The following is a 15,216-nucleotide window of genomic DNA, read 5'->3' as shown; positions in this document are numbered from 1 at the left end:
GTCCAGGACATCATCAGTCAATCACTCGGTCCACTACACATCCAATACCAAAAACGTAGTAGCGTCTCATGTAGACTAAGCACCAACACGCGATCCTCTGGTGGTGCGAGTACACACACTACGTGTGGTAATCCACAGAAGCAACAAAACAAAAAAAATTGGCAAGCCCGGGTTTCTATCGTGGGCGTAAAGAAACGAGAGATTGGTTATTATTGCATTACCGTGGATTGTCGCATCAGATGTCGCAGCAGATGTCGCAGCAGAAGAACCGGACGTTGCGTATAGCGGTCTCTAACACGCCTTTTGCTTTGCCCATGATGATATCGCTTTGCCGACTTTAGGACATTTGGACAATTCCTGTTTCTTTTTTGCAAGTGTGCAGAACTCCACAGCAGTTCAGGAAGCCCACACGAACAAACAGATCGAGTTGCAAAGAGTATAAATACCCAGGGTCTGACAAGTTTATGCAGATTGTAGTTGGCATTGTGATTTAGTTATTAAGGTTCAAGATTCCATTGCAAATCACACATCCAATCATCTCGCAATAATGTCTCTAGGAAAACCACTATCTTTGAAAGTCAACGCTGCTCTTTTCGACGTCGACGGAACCATCATCATTTCACAACCGGCCATTGCTGCCTTCTGGAGAGACTTCGGTAAGGACAAGCCTTACTTCGACGCTGAACACGTCATCCACGAGTCCCACGGCTGGAGAACTTACGATGCCATCGCCAAGTTCGCCCCAGACTTTGCTGACGAGGACTACGCTACCCAATTGGAAGCCGAAATCCCAGCCAAGTACGGTGAACACTCCATCGAAGTCCCAGGTGCCGTCACTCTGTGCAAAGAGCTAAACGCTCTACCTAAGGAGAAATGGGCCGTGGCCACTTCTGGTACCCGTCCTATGGCCACCAAGTGGTTCGAGCTTTTGGGAATCAAGAGACCTGAATACTTCATCACTGCCAATGACGTCAAGCAAGGTAAGCCTTTCCCAGAACCTTACATCAAGGGTAGAAACGGTTTGGGCTACCCAATCAACGAAAAGGAACCTTCCAAGTCTAAGGTCATCGTTTTCGAAGACGCCCCAGCTGGTATTGCTGCCGGTAAGGCCGCTGGCTGCAAGATCGTCGGTATTGCCACTACCTTCGACTTGGACTTCCTAAAGGAAAAGGGCTGTGACATCATCGTCAAGAACCACGAATCTATCAAGATCGGTGGTTACAACCCAGAAACCGACGAAGTCGACTTTGTTTTCACCGACTACTTGTACGCCAAGGACGACTTGTTGGAATGGTAAACGAAACGCTGCAACTGTCTCACAGCTGCACTGTACAATAGCATACATACAAAACCTCATCAGAAGGGAAAGTATCTAGTCTCATACAAAAACTACACGCATATTTTCAAATCAATTGGTGTTAGTAGCGATTGACTGCAGATGACCTAAGCTGATGGGAGTTCGACGTTTGAATAGCGATCTCTATAGCGGATATCATTGGTTATCTGGGCGGTGATGGGAGTTGTTACCGATGATCTTAAAAGAATGATTTGAGCGGATTGAGAACCTTGAGTTAGATATCGTTTTACACGCGGGTGTCGTTAGATTGACGCTTATACTGAAAGTTCGATTCGGACACATCACGACAACCAGCCAGAAGAACATTCATTCGAGCACGACAATCTTTGAAATTGAGTAGGCTATGCTCGTTGATCTGTCGGAGCGTTTGTAACTACCTTTTCTCAGAAGCGATAGGATGCAGGTAAGGCCCCAGGTTTCGTCTTCAAAAGCTTAACTTTTTGGCTAGCTCACTGGTTCAAAGATGTACTGGTATAACACTGGACGTAACCAGCTATCAAGTTGCTTTGAGTATTCCGTCACTTCTTCAAACCGCTTCGCTCTGGGTGGTAGCTTCGGTGCGATCGGCAGAGATACCCAATGTCATTTGCCGGAATTGCTGATTGAAAAACTCAACGTATTGATCCACAGCAGCTTTGATGAAGGGTGCGAGAGTAGGATACCACTCTGTAGAGTTTGATGTGACGTAATTGCTTGAAAATCTGGACAAGCATTGTTTCCCGTCGTAGAAAAAATACCTTGTGGCACTCTTGTCATTTTCGTAAAGAATAGTGTTCATTTTAGCAGCAATCAGATCCCACTTTTTCAAATCTTCTCCAGGATTGACACGTAATATCTCCACCATCCAGATACGCACGCTTTTGTCGTTCCACCCTTCGGAAGTTGAGGAAAAGAAAAATTGAATTGACACAATGAAGAGAACGGCGACTGTGTTTAAGAATAAAACTCCAACAACTAGGTCTCTATCATTGCAAGAATTAATGAACGAGCCATTTACTATTATATTCAAGAAAAGACTCACATAGCTCCACTTTCGCAACATCAGTCTCCACACTAATTTAACTTTGAAAACGTCTCGTGGTAAAGGTCCATGGTCTAACTTGTAGCTTTGGCTCCCCTCTTTGGTCTCGGTTAAATGCTCTTCAATGCCCTTGTAGTCCATGATGGGCGTTTGACGTTTAATGATAGTGTCGTTCGGAGTTCTTGTATGGAAGACATTCCAATTTTTGACAGGCTTGAATAACTTCAACGGTCTTCACGAGTACGAGTACTGAGCGAAAGAAGTTGAGGTACACTACAATGATCGTCCAGAGATGTTACTGAAGTTGAACATGGTGGTTGTTCGATTGTCCGGATGCTCGCGCAATAGCTTTGTTAAGTTGCCAGAAGAATAAAAAAGTGCCTATTCTTTAAGGTTTTTTTTTGTGTATAAGAATGGTTCCTCTTGGGTACAGACCTATGAGAGTCCTCGAGGTATCAGATCAGAAAGCTGTTCGTAAGGCAGCTTTGAAGCTTTCAGCGTCATTATGCACATCTTCATCCAGGACTCGTTCTTCTTGAACGACGCAGCCAAGAGGCGATAGCCCAAGGCCCCCAAATACTGGCACGAACGAAGACTTGAAGTGAAGAAACGCTGCAGAGCGCACAATGAGGAGTTCCCATAATAGTTCAAACTCGTTGTGAGATTATAGTCAGGTTCTTGGCACGATGACCGCTTCTTGAGGGAAAAATTGATATTTAGACGAGAGTGTACAAGCGATGGTCTTTTAGCTGTATTAAAGCATGTCTCTGTATGCCTCTTGAATGATTTTGTTCATCGAACCGCGACTGTTTGTTGCGATACAATTGTATCTTGTAAACGGATTAACATTCAAGTTGGAGAAACCATTAGTATAACGAATCGCAGCTCTCGATGACCGAAAAAATTCACACCGCTCAGTATTCCCATGTAAACCACTTTCCACCAAAAGATTTGCCCTGATATATAGCCACCAGACGCATTCCTTCGATTTTCTCGAACTCTCCTTTCGTTACTTACATCTGATCACTGGAAAGATACAAGGAGACAATCGTCGTTCCTTGTTACGTTAAAACTGGTCATTGTCTACCAGTAATCGATAATACGTGTACATTCCCGTTTTGACAGACAAAATCCACACTAGTTCAATTGACATCAAGTTTAAGCGATCTCTCTTTCAGCGACGTGCTTACGTAAAGGTAGAGCCAAAGCTCATCCCACCAGTGGTGACACTATAACATACGGTGATATCTGAAGCATCAAGTTAACGTCGATACCATCCTGACACATCGCGAACCGTTTGAAGGACTAGAACGACAACCTTCAACAGACACAGATTTGTGCTACCCGCATTAAAAGATCATGAATACCTCTAATGAGTTACTTTCACAGTAAAGTATCGAATTTTGAGCATGAAGTCTCATCTTCCAGCCATCCCCACAAATATTTTGAATTCCCTCCTAGCCTCATCTTTGTAAAGCTGTTGTCTCTCTTTCCTAACCAAAATATACCCATCAAGAGACATTTTGGCCAAATTTGAATCTGAGCTCACAAATTCAAATATGGAAAACCGTCCATTAAATCAAGAGCTACAGCTCCAGTAAAACTAATCCTTGGGTATTAGATCTGGTCAAACTTTCACCGTCGTCAAAGCGTTTTTCTTACTTCGATGACAGTAGTCATCGTGTAGACCATTTATTAAAAGACCGAATTCCGTTCATCGCGACCCTTCATTGACATCGTTCATCTGTTCAGGCTCACCATGACGTCCAGAGTTGTCGTTACCGGGCTTGGAGCCCTCACACCATTAGGCAAAACTGTACAGGAGTCCTGGACAAACTTACTGCGTGGAAAATCCGGGATTCGTCCTGTTTCAGAGCTACCTGACTTCAAAAATTACGAACCACACTGTCCTGCAAATGTTGGTGTAGGTAACATAACTGGGTTTGATGCCAGTGATTATGGTCCACTTTTCACTTCTCAAGATCTCAGAAGAATGAGTCTTTTCACCCAGTTTGCGGTTGTGGCCGCTCAAGAGGCATTGGACGATGCTGGCTTACTGCATAAGCTGAACGAGATCAATTCCGAAAAGTTTGGTTGCGTTATAGGGTCGGGAATAGCCTCTATCCAGGACATGTACGATTCGATTCTGGGATTTGATCGTGGGAAAAAACTTGCGCCAACTTTTGTACCGAAGATTTTGGCCAACATGGCATGCGGTAACGTCTCAATAAAATTTCAGCTCAAGGGAGTCTCCCATTGTGCGTCAACCGCTTGTGCAACCGGGAACAATGCAATTGGAGATGCATATAACTTCATCAGACTCGGTTACAATGATCTTTGTCTCGCGGGCGCCAGTGAAGCTTGTGTCCATCCTTTAGCGCTTTCGGGCTTTTTGAGAGCCAAAAGCATAACAACGGATGGAATATCTAGACCATTTGATGCCCGTAGGAGTGGATTCGTTCTGGGAGAAGGCGCAGGGATATTGGTCTTGGAATCCTTGCAACACGCGCAAAAGAGAGGCGCTCACATTTACGCAGAAGTGGAAGGGTACGGGTTGTCGAGCGACGCTCACCACATAACGTCACCATCTGAAAACGGGGAAGGCGCTAGTCGAGCCATGAAGATGGCCTTGAATACGATTGATCCTACACAAGTGGATTATGTAAATGCACACGCCACTTCAACGATCCTGGGCGATAGAGCCGAATTGCAAGCGATCACCCAGATATTCGCAAATGATCCCCGAGACTATCGTTTGAAAGTCTCAAGTAACAAAGGAGCCATAGGTCACTTGTTGGGTGCAGCAGGTGCTGTTGAGAGCATTTTCACAATAAAATCATTGCAAGATGGTGTGATACCGCATACACTGAACCTGGAGAAAGTTGGCGGCGCATCCGGCGATCATTTGGAGTCTTGGCAACAATTGGACCTGGTGAAGGGGAAGCCGGACTCACAAAAACTACGGTACGCACTCGCAAACAGTTTTGGCTTCGGTGGTATCAACTCGTCTTTACTTTTTAGAAAATGGGAACGTTAACAGCCTTTGGCAACAGAAGCATAGATAGTTTCACAGAATGTAAGGAATGATTGCAAACTTTGGAGTCGATTGTGGAAATTTTCGCAAATACCATTGTCTTGTTTCAATGGCAGAGACGGAAAGATTGGATATCACCCATAGCAAGCACACTAGTAATTTTGTGGATCGAGAGTAGAGTGCCAATGCTGAATATAGGAGTATCTCGTCCAAATAGTGTGCACTGGCCACTAATCGAAATAAGCCCTTTGTGGGCAATGTGTATTTACGCAACTGCGATAGATGCAAATGACTTTTGTATTGGTCCCACGATGCAATTGCGAACAGCAGCATCGCAAAGCTTCTTATAAGCGGTGGGCTCCAAGTATCAGGCCTGCTTGTGTAAATGGCATAGTTTACTGCAGAATAAAACCAAAATCCCACCAAGTAGTGTGATACATGAATTCTAGCGCTAGGCTTGGATTTGTTGACATAAATAGTCTCATAGAGTCTTCTCATAGAATGTAGGGCCATCAAAAGGGAGAGCGTTTTGAAATGCAATAGCGTCATGTTTACACACGATAGAAACCCGGAGTAAACATAAAAGTGACTGAACCAGCTTTTGGGTACCGTGAAGTGTTGAAAGAGCACCCACAAGTTCTTGTCTTGACCTCTACTGGCATTCTCAGGTAAAGTTTTGCCATATTTCAGCAATAAAGGAGCTTGAATGCTCGCCAGTAGCAGCGATAACATACCTATCAGAAACGTTATATAGAAGACATATTCGATGGGGTTGAAGAGTGTAAGCATTGCAAACATCAGAGAGCTCGAGGAGGCGTCTAAAGTTTGTAGTTGAAAGATATCTGGAGGCTGTGAGTGGTGTTTAGGTAGTCAGATGATATATCGCAGCGGCTAAGTTGAGATTTAAGTAGAACAAAAAACGTAACAGCGGTCTCGTGATCCAAGAAAAGGTGCTCGTCAGTATTATGGTTAATGGTCCAGGTAGAGCAGTACAACGACCTGGCGGAGATATAATGCTAATGGGGATGAAGGTCGCTGCAAACACGACGAAGACAGCTGCGAATTGTTCAGTATTTATTCAAAGCCTTCCTCGAAAGATTTCGGTAGTTCAAATGCTGTGTAGTCTTCAGAATGCTCTTGTGAAATCATGAGTTTCGGTTCTTGTAGCAGTCCAAGGAAATTCTACCGAAATTTGTTTAACTATTGTCACTTCATTCGGGCCCAAACGCATCTTCATGACACTGAATTAAGAGATTGCTAAAACCACCTTCAAAATTGATCCAGGTGGTGGATTCCAAACAATGAGCCACTTGCAATCCTTCAATGGGCTGGATTTCTAGACTTGATGCTCGTAATTGTCTCGCGGTTCCTGTGGTAGCAGTTAAAGACATTGATATATTGCGTTCCCACAACCTTCTTTGGCGGGTTCATTTATTCAATTGTCTTTGAAAATCTCGGTATTGGCACTAATCGCTGAAACTACCAGTTGCAAAAACATTTGGGCACTAAATTAGTCATGAAAAATGACCACGCTATTGACGCGCTCCTTGCATACTTAGGCCCGAGTGATAAAAGCTTTTTGTTATCAACAACAGATCTCTGACGCTCCCAATTGTCCGAATGTGCCTCGGGTCTCATGAATCGTCACAACAGGTCGCTGATGTGCTCAATAGTTCGATTATGGCTAAAAATTGACGGTAGCCTGTAGTGACAAAAAAATGGCATGGGAATGTGTTCTAAAGTCTTGCCATCGTCAAATGAAGTTCGTCGGCTTTTATGTCACTGTCACCAGGCACGTGACTACACATACCGGGGACCGGACAAACTTTTGCCTGCTGTTATCTCCACAGTTGATAGGTACCGAGTGGTCATAATTGTTGATTGGCGCTCTCACTTTACAGTATTCGATGACTGTCGAACTAGTTGTGGTAGTAGCTTGTCAATCAAAAATCAAGTTCCTTGATCATTGCGTATTTCATAATGAAAAAAACATTAAAGCTTTGGCTTCCGAATTTCGGAAGCAGCGTGCTTCATGTTTGTGAATTCCTTTCACTTGGGATCTTGAAAGCTGGATCTCAAATTTCTTGCCAAACTTTTCGATAGAACCGTTTCGTTTTGAACTTGGCAAGAATTTATTAAATTCTCCTCGGTGTGCCTTTTTCCAAGTATAGACTCCAGTTGCTTCATTTTTCGCTGTAGCACATCTTGAAAATGCTCATCTATCGATTCAAAATTACTGTCGAGTCGTGATATGCATTGTCATGTCTCAGGCCTCTGCAGAGTACAGAACGAAGCTACCGGTGAACAATCTCATTTGGCTGAGAATTGGGAGCTTCCTTTGCAAGAAACATCAATTTACTCCTTCTCTAAGACGACGGTGTCGCGGTGGTCTTCTTCGATGTGCATCATCGCTTCGGTTACTTTTCGCCAATTAAATCTCAAAGTTTGAAGGACAGCTTCGTTCAGCAAGTACAATCCTATTAGACAAAGTTTTGACATTCGTATTCAAATGTATCGTTAACTTGATTATTAGAGTCTCCATGCCGTGTTTCACTCCTACTTTCTTCAATTCTTGGCGGTTCGCTTTATCTCGTCTCCTATGTTGGTATCCGGAAATAAAGCTCCTGACAAATATGTTGACCAGCCCTCGACAAATCTGGATTTCTGGAGGAGTACTCAAAGATGTGTCAAGTATCAAAAGTTTCAGACCTTGTCTATGATCAAACAAATGCTAGCCGCCGACGCTACCAGTCAGCACTATGCACGCCAATTTGGTGCTGTCAATATATATCTATGGGTATTTCCCGGATTGATCATTGTTAATGTAGCTGAGTCCAGAATCGGGGTCGACTTTTAGGATTCGCGAATCCCGTTGTGGTCTACGATCTCAGAAGCTCGAATATACCGCGAATCTATCACTGTATGCGTAGAGATGTTTTCGAGCCTCTAGGTCTCATTGCAACGAAAGCAAGACACTGACATCTAAAACAAGCCGAATCGTTGTATTGACGAAGGGAAAGCAGCTATTAAATGCGTGAATCTCCTTTATCTCCAGATTAACAAGCTATCTTTCGCGTAGTTGACTGATTGCTGAGCCGGATTGGCGCTTGGATTCGTGATTCACTTACTGTCCTGGCTGAGGTCATGATATCATCACCTCATACGCGGTGCTCAAGTTTAATTACCAAGGATTGCAGGGAATCTAAGGTGTCATCAAGCTATCCAAGCACTTCAAATAGCCGTTCTACTATAAACCTTGTTGTCAAATTCATTCCGTAGGCTTTGGGCTAAAATACGTATCTGACGGGATCTTATTCGTTACGAATTCGAGAAGCGCCAGTAACGTGACTGCTGGCATCAGCGATCAGTTTATGAGTTTGTTAGCTCAGCTAATTTCTCCTATTCACAATTGATCGCCGATGCCTTTACGTTTTCAAGTATCATTGTTACTAGTAGTATTCAAACAACCGATTGCAGGAGATCGCGATTGTTAAACTGCTGCCATTGCACTCTCTACTAGTAATGCCCTTAGCCAAGTCCAAAATAACCGTCGCCATCCACCGAATGCTCATGGCCGTATCTACAATGGTCGTAGTCATCTCTACAATGGTCGTTACCAGCTCCAAAATGGTCGTAGCCATCTCCACATTGGTATTAGCAAACTCTACATTGCTTCTAGTTAATTCCACAATGCTTCTATACAACATTGAAATGCTCCCAGCCAACTGTAAAATACTCCTAGCAAACTCTGCAATGCTTCTGGCCAACTCTGTGATCTCAACGAACCCAACAATGGTCCTAGGCAACTGTGGAATGGCTCTATCCAGCTCTTCAATGCTCCAAGGAAAGTTCACGATGCCCCCAACCAACTATGAGAATCCCATCTATATACAGGTCTTAGCCGGCTTGACAACGCTCTTAGCCATCTCCAGAAGTATTCCAACCATGTATGATATTTTCAGCTGATCAGTGAAGCTTGAGCAATGGTCTTAACCAGCTCTAAGGTGCTCTTCGCTATTCTTAGCCTTGATCTGCCTAACGTCAGACCCACAGCTAAACACGTGACAAGTTAACAGCGAGAAAATTGTCGAAATGGTCAAAGAATTTAGAAAAGCTGCTGCTGTAAAGGGAATGATGTCTTACTTGTACCGAGTGGCACTTGCGCTCATGTGTTTACCTGTGCTGCTATTCATCGAAGAAATTGCGCCCGTAATCCTTTTGACATCCGTCAATGACAAAACCCTCCCAATAATTGTATAAATGTGATAGAAACTCTGAAGGAAGGTAGCTTACGCTTTATAGTGATGTAAAAAAACTCCAAAGGTTTAAAAGGTTTATCGTACAACAACACTACAGTGGCAGAGTTTCAACGCGAGTATGAACACTAAGCCATCTCTACTAGCCACAATCGATCGTTCAAGCTCTGAATAGCTCAGCAATGGTCTTGGCCAGCTCTACAATTGTCGGAACCTCTGTCTGCCTTGCGTCAGATCTAAACAAGGTGATCACACACACGTGACGCAACAACAGCGACAGAATTGGGAAGATATTCAAAGAATCCAGAACTACTACTGATCTAACAGGAACGGCATTGATTGAACCAAGTGGTACCACTTGCGGTTGATCGTATAGCTCCTAGAGCAGCCCATTCCCTTTATTTGTACCCGGAATGCTGGAAAACTTTTACATCAGTTATCGACGGAACATTTCCAGGAATATATGTAAGGGCCGTTTCATTCACGCTTACAAGCTCATGCCATTTATGCTGTATACATCGCGGAGAGCTAACTCTAACTCAGTAAAACAACACTTTACATCTTTCAAGAAGGGATATAATTACCCAAGATATAGGACGTTTATCGTGCAACGACACTTCAGAGGCAGAGGCCAGACACAAAGTCTCAACACGAGTATAAACAACAAGAATGTTAAACATCAATACATTGCTGTTAGACAACACTACAAGACTGTGAGACAACTCTATAATGGTCTTGGTCACCTTTTGATTCACAACTCATTGCTGATGCTCTCAATTGGTCAGAAATTCTAGAGGCCATTGCTGTCGCTTACAATTGATCGCTATCGCACTCAATTATCCAGCTTTGATCCTAGCCGTCTTTAAAATTGCCCTACTGTCCGAACTTATGTCCATCTAGTGTCAGATCCATGGCAAAGTGATTACATTCACGTGACTATATGACAGCGACACAATTAACGAATAGTCAAGCAATCTAAAAAAACTGCTGATGGGAAGAATGCTGCGTCAACTATCACTCGGCGGCACTCTCCAATGATCTAAGAACTCTATATGACTTGAATTGATTGCTGACGTTCTAAACCATCTCTAGAATGCTCTTAGGCGTTTCTACAGTGGTCTTGGCTAATCCTTATATTTAAAATTGCTGGCGGTCTTAATTGTTCAGCTATGCTGATAGCCATCACCATCGCTCACAACTGATTGCTGACAGTTTAAGCCATCTCTAGAACACACTTGGCCATTTCTAAAATGGTGTTAGCCATCTTTTTTATGGATCGCTGAAGCTCTCAGTTCAGATATGTTCCTGACCATGTTTACAATGGTTTTTGCCATCTCTCTTACTGAAGCTCTCAATCGTTCCATTATACTAAAATCCATCTCTAACATTCACCATTGATCGCTGACGCTCTCAACTGTTCGACTATACTAATAGCCATAACTGTTGGAATTGCAAATTGCGCGATCAGAAAATGACATATTAAACTAAAAAGACATATTAAGCGCTAAGGTGAAAACACCAACCATAAAGATTTGAAGCAACAATACGTCAACGCTATGCAGGATATGAATGCAATCCAGGACTTCTATTGAGCAATCGAGAGCGTTACCGATTGTTTGCTATTGTTGCTCCATCGTTTAAATATCCGTGGTTTGGTCAAACAGAATGTATCAAACTTATTACCAAAGAATCACGGAGAGAAAAGTAACCCATAACCATAACCATGCACCCAGAGCAAATAATGACTGAGCGAACGAAGCAGTTTAACGACTCAAACACTGCCGATGAAGTCGAGCTTCAATAAAAACTTTATTCACAATTGATCGCTGGCGCTCTCAATTGTTCAGTTATACTTTTAGCCATCCCTACTTATCACAAATGGTCGTCAAAGCTCTCAATTGTTCAGTAAAGCTCTTGACCTTCTCTTTGCCATCACTATCGTTCGCACTTTATAGCTGGCGCTCTCGTTTCTTCATATGCTAATAAATACCACTTTTATTCACAACTGATCGCTGGCGCTCTCAATTGTTCAATCATGCTTCCGACAACCTCTCTTATTCACAACTGATCGCTGTCGCTCTCAATTGTTCACTTATGTTGATAGTCGTAGCTTTAGTCACCACTGATCGCCGATGCTCTCAATTGTGTAGCCTACTAATAGCCATCACTGCTGTTCACAATTGATCGCTGACGCTCTCAATCGTTCAACTATGCTATTAATCACCACTTTTATTCACAATTGATCGCTGACGCTCTCAATTCTTCAATTATACTTGTAGTCATCGCTTCAGGCGTAATATTAACAAATACCCAAATTACGTAAATTAATTAATTCAAATACAATTCTAATTACCAACATCGAGTAACAAAACACTCAAAGTAACTACTCAATTGCAGTGAATTTCAACGGCCTAACCACCGCTTTTCCAATGGACGGATCGCCAAATATGTTACTACGGAAAATGCAAATCCGAGCTCAAACCCGATATCTCCGCCGTAATCTCCGATCTTGCGGCCGATTTCACCATCCCAGTAGGTCTGGTCCATTCCCATAGCCACACCCACGGCTCCGACGAAAAGTGCGCAGCACCCGGCCACTCCGACCGGCAATGCCGCCCAGTTGTTCCAGTCCTCCACGTGATAGTTAGCAAACTTGGCCTTGCGGAACACCAAGTGTTCCGTAAGCGAGATTCCAATGTAGATCGACAAATAGTACGCAATAGCGTCCATGAAGTTACTCATAAACGAAGTGAACTTGTAGTAAGCTGGGATGGCAATAGCCAGAGTCACAAAGTTTCCAGCCACTGTCCATAGCACACGAGGTACTTTGGCCAAAGGTGCCCACATTGCTTGCGTACCCAAAGCGATCGAGTACATGTTAGGGATGTTGTTGGCCACCGTAGACATTGCCAGTAGTACACAACAAAACTGTCCGAAACCTCCGACGGAGTTAGGCACCAAAATAGCATACACCAAGCCGCCCACACCGTCGCTCTTGTAGAACTCGCCGTAGGTCTCATCGTTGAGCGACGCGCATCCGGCTGCGGCGCCTAAGATGATTGCGAAGCACAATGGGAACATAAGTCCGGCCATCACCGCACAGAAAACTTTAATACGATTGATGTTGCGGGGCATGTACACGGTGTAATCAGCGGCATATGTGGTCCATCCGGACGCAAACCCAAACACCACACCGCCCATGCTCAAAATGCCGCCGGCCGTGGTAGAGCCGCTTTCCCAGGCGCCAGCGGTAAAAGATCCGTTGATCTTGAGGCGTGCGATGATGACTAGGAACACCGCGAAATTAGGGATCCACGACCATTTTTCGTACGCGTGAATAACACGGTACCCGAAAAACGTCACCAAAATCGTTGACAGCACAATAATAAGACATCCGGCCCAGGGCGGACATTGCGCGCCGTGTGGATTGACCATATGCAGTAGTTGCGCTGACGCGATAGTGTTGACCGCACCCCAGCCAACACAGGCAATCACGTTGATTAACGCGAAAATACGCGCAGTAACGTTTCCCAGCAGAAACCGTGACAGAACCATCTGACGTAAGCCCAGCTCAACGCCGAACACGGAATAGATGGCCACAGGTAGGATCCCCATGAACGAGAACAGCACCACTGCAAGTACGGACCCCCAAAAGTTGATTCCAAAAATCACAGGCCCAAGCACACCAAGAGCAAACGCGGCAATAACCATATTGGCGGAAAACCACATCGAAGCAGCGTTCCAGATGGAAGGATCGTCCTTTTCGTCGTCAGTGATCGGCTCGATACCCTTGGTTTCGGCTCTCAACTTGGAGGCCAAAGTGTCCAAAAACGACAGTTTTGTTTGCTCAGCTTCTGCGGTTTCCACGACCGGGTTCGAGTGCGACTCGGCGTAGTCATCGTCGGAGCGGGAACCGGCCCGTTTTTCAAGGTCCCGGATCTCATAGTTTTCCTTCGACATGGCGGGGAAGAGACAGAGGAGAGTGTGTTGGAGAGGACAGAGGAAAGTAGCTGGCGATGGAATGTAAAGCTGTTCCCTACCACTCGTTCCCTGGACCTCATCGCCTGGTTTTTTATATAGGTGATGAGCTCTTCTCAAAAAATTGAGTCTATCAGTCGAGATTGGAAGCCAGTACAGTGTGTGGCCCACAGTGTGTGGCCCCAGATAAGCCCGAGAGGGGCGCCGGATAGGAAAAGAAACGAGGGAAACTTTCAAAGTGTGGACCAGAAAAAAAAAGAAATCTGGGGCAAGAGGGAACGAAAAAAAAAAGTTTTTGGGTCACGTGCCGGGGCTATCCGGGATATCCGGTCGGGAACGGGAACATTTTGATAATGAAATGCTGATAGCATCTGCAGCTGCAGTAGTAGTAGCACCAAAAACAGTAGCGGTAGCGACAGCGACGGCGAGATGCGCGAACTTTGAGGTTCGGAGCATATCGATAAGGATACGCAGGGTCAGCTAAAGACGTGGACTTTCACACACACACTCACACACACCGATAGCCACATTAGACGCTGATATTCATATCTCATAACGTATTCTCAATTACGAGTTGCTGTTCTTCGGACGTATGGTACGTCACAATCACAAAACTCAAGGCATTATTATCTCTTCGGTTCTCCACTTCAATGGGGATACCGTCCATTATTGGAATATCATAGCAGACGTTGAAGCACTTGATTCGGTGTTGTGCGGTGGAGAGCGAAGAGCGAAGAGCGAAGAAAGAAGAGCGAAGGGTGTCTAAGTGGTTGGGTGGGAACGATGGCTCTTTTGAGTGTTTTTTTTTTCATTCTGCCAAGATCCCAGTATTTCCAGCTCTTGCTGTTCGTAGTGGTCAGAAATCAATAATGTGACGTTTGGTCTTTTATGTCCACCCCAGAGCCGACTTCTCATTCTCCCGGTACCCTGGCGTTTTCAGCTCTTGCCGCTCTTAGTTGTCAGAAATCAATAATGTGACGTTTTGTCGTTTATGTCCACCCCAGAGCTGATCTCATTATCCCGATACTCCAGTGTTTCTAGCTCTTGCCGCTCTTAGTTGTCAGAAATCAATAATGTGACGTTGCGTCGTTTATGTCCACCCCAGAGCCGATTCTCATTCTCCCGGTACCCTGGTGTTTTCAGCTCTTGCCGCTCTTAGTTGTCAGAAATCAATAATGTGACGTTTCGTCGTTTATGTCCACCCCAGAGCTGACCTCGGTATCCCGATACTCCAGAGTTTTCAACTCTTGCTCTCCGTAGTGGTCACAAATGTCACAAACCAATGATATGACGTTGCGTTTTTCAATGCTCATCACATTAGCCCGACATTGCAGGATTTCCAACGGCTCTTGCTGCTTGTAGTCGCCGGAGATTAACGACATGACGTTAAGTCTTTTGCGTCCACTTAAGAGATGACTCCGTCTTCCAGAACTCTTGGCAGCTTGTTCCCGACAACTCATGATGTACCACTCGGTCAGCTCAATCATCGGAACCCGCATTGAACTGGTTTCTTTGTACGCGATAGTCAAGTACATGAACTGCACCGTTGCAACAAGTACCTCATTCAGAA

The 15,216-nt window shown here is 44.5% G+C and overlaps 5 protein-coding genes across 5 annotated transcripts; 2 read left to right on the top strand and 3 right to left on the bottom strand.

The window, feature by feature from the left end:
- Positions 1 to 547: 547 nt before the first annotated feature.
- LALA0_S01e02322g (LALA0S01e02322g1_1) lies at positions 548 to 1,297 on the top strand (the record flags this gene model as incomplete). The annotated part of the gene is made up of 1 exon (XM_022774193.1): positions 548 to 1,297. The coding sequence occupies one exon, from the start codon at positions 548 to 550 to the stop codon at positions 1,295 to 1,297; it is 750 nt and encodes a 249-aa protein (XP_022626314.1).
- Positions 1,298 to 1,883: 586 nt separating this feature from the next.
- LALA0_S01e02300g (LALA0S01e02300g1_1) lies at positions 1,884 to 2,519 on the bottom strand (the record flags this gene model as incomplete). The annotated part of the gene is made up of 1 exon (XM_022774192.1): positions 1,884 to 2,519. The coding sequence occupies one exon, from the start codon at positions 2,517 to 2,519 to the stop codon at positions 1,884 to 1,886; it is 636 nt and encodes a 211-aa protein (XP_022626313.1).
- A 1,618-nt stretch (positions 2,520 to 4,137) lies between these two features.
- CEM1 (LALA0S01e02278g1_1) lies at positions 4,138 to 5,415 on the top strand (the record flags this gene model as incomplete). Its single annotated transcript, XM_022774191.1, has 1 exon — positions 4,138 to 5,415. The coding sequence occupies one exon, from the start codon at positions 4,138 to 4,140 to the stop codon at positions 5,413 to 5,415; it is 1,278 nt and encodes a 425-aa protein (XP_022626312.1).
- A 30-nt stretch (positions 5,416 to 5,445) lies between these two features.
- Positions 5,446 to 6,210, bottom strand: DFG10 (LALA0S01e02256g1_1; the record flags this gene model as incomplete). Its single annotated transcript, XM_022774190.1, has 1 exon — positions 5,446 to 6,210. One exon carries the CDS (start codon positions 6,208 to 6,210, stop codon positions 5,446 to 5,448), a length of 765 nt encoding a protein of 254 aa, XP_022626311.1.
- Positions 6,211 to 12,071: 5,861 nt separating this feature from the next.
- LALA0_S01e02234g (LALA0S01e02234g1_1) lies at positions 12,072 to 13,628 on the bottom strand (the record flags this gene model as incomplete). Its single annotated transcript, XM_022774189.1, has 1 exon — positions 12,072 to 13,628. One exon carries the CDS (start codon positions 13,626 to 13,628, stop codon positions 12,072 to 12,074), a length of 1,557 nt encoding a protein of 518 aa, XP_022626310.1.
- Between the last annotated feature and the right edge of the window lie 1,588 nt (positions 13,629 to 15,216).

Source organism: Lachancea lanzarotensis, scaffold LALA0S01, assembly GCF_000938715.1.
Source record: "Lachancea lanzarotensis genome assembly LALA0, scaffold LALA0S01, whole genome shotgun sequence".
NCBI classification, from domain to species: Eukaryota; Fungi; Ascomycota; class Saccharomycetes; order Saccharomycetales; family Saccharomycetaceae; genus Lachancea; species Lachancea lanzarotensis.
The sequence above is the reverse complement of the archived record's forward strand: the minus strand, read 5'-3'. Positions and strand labels throughout refer to the sequence as shown.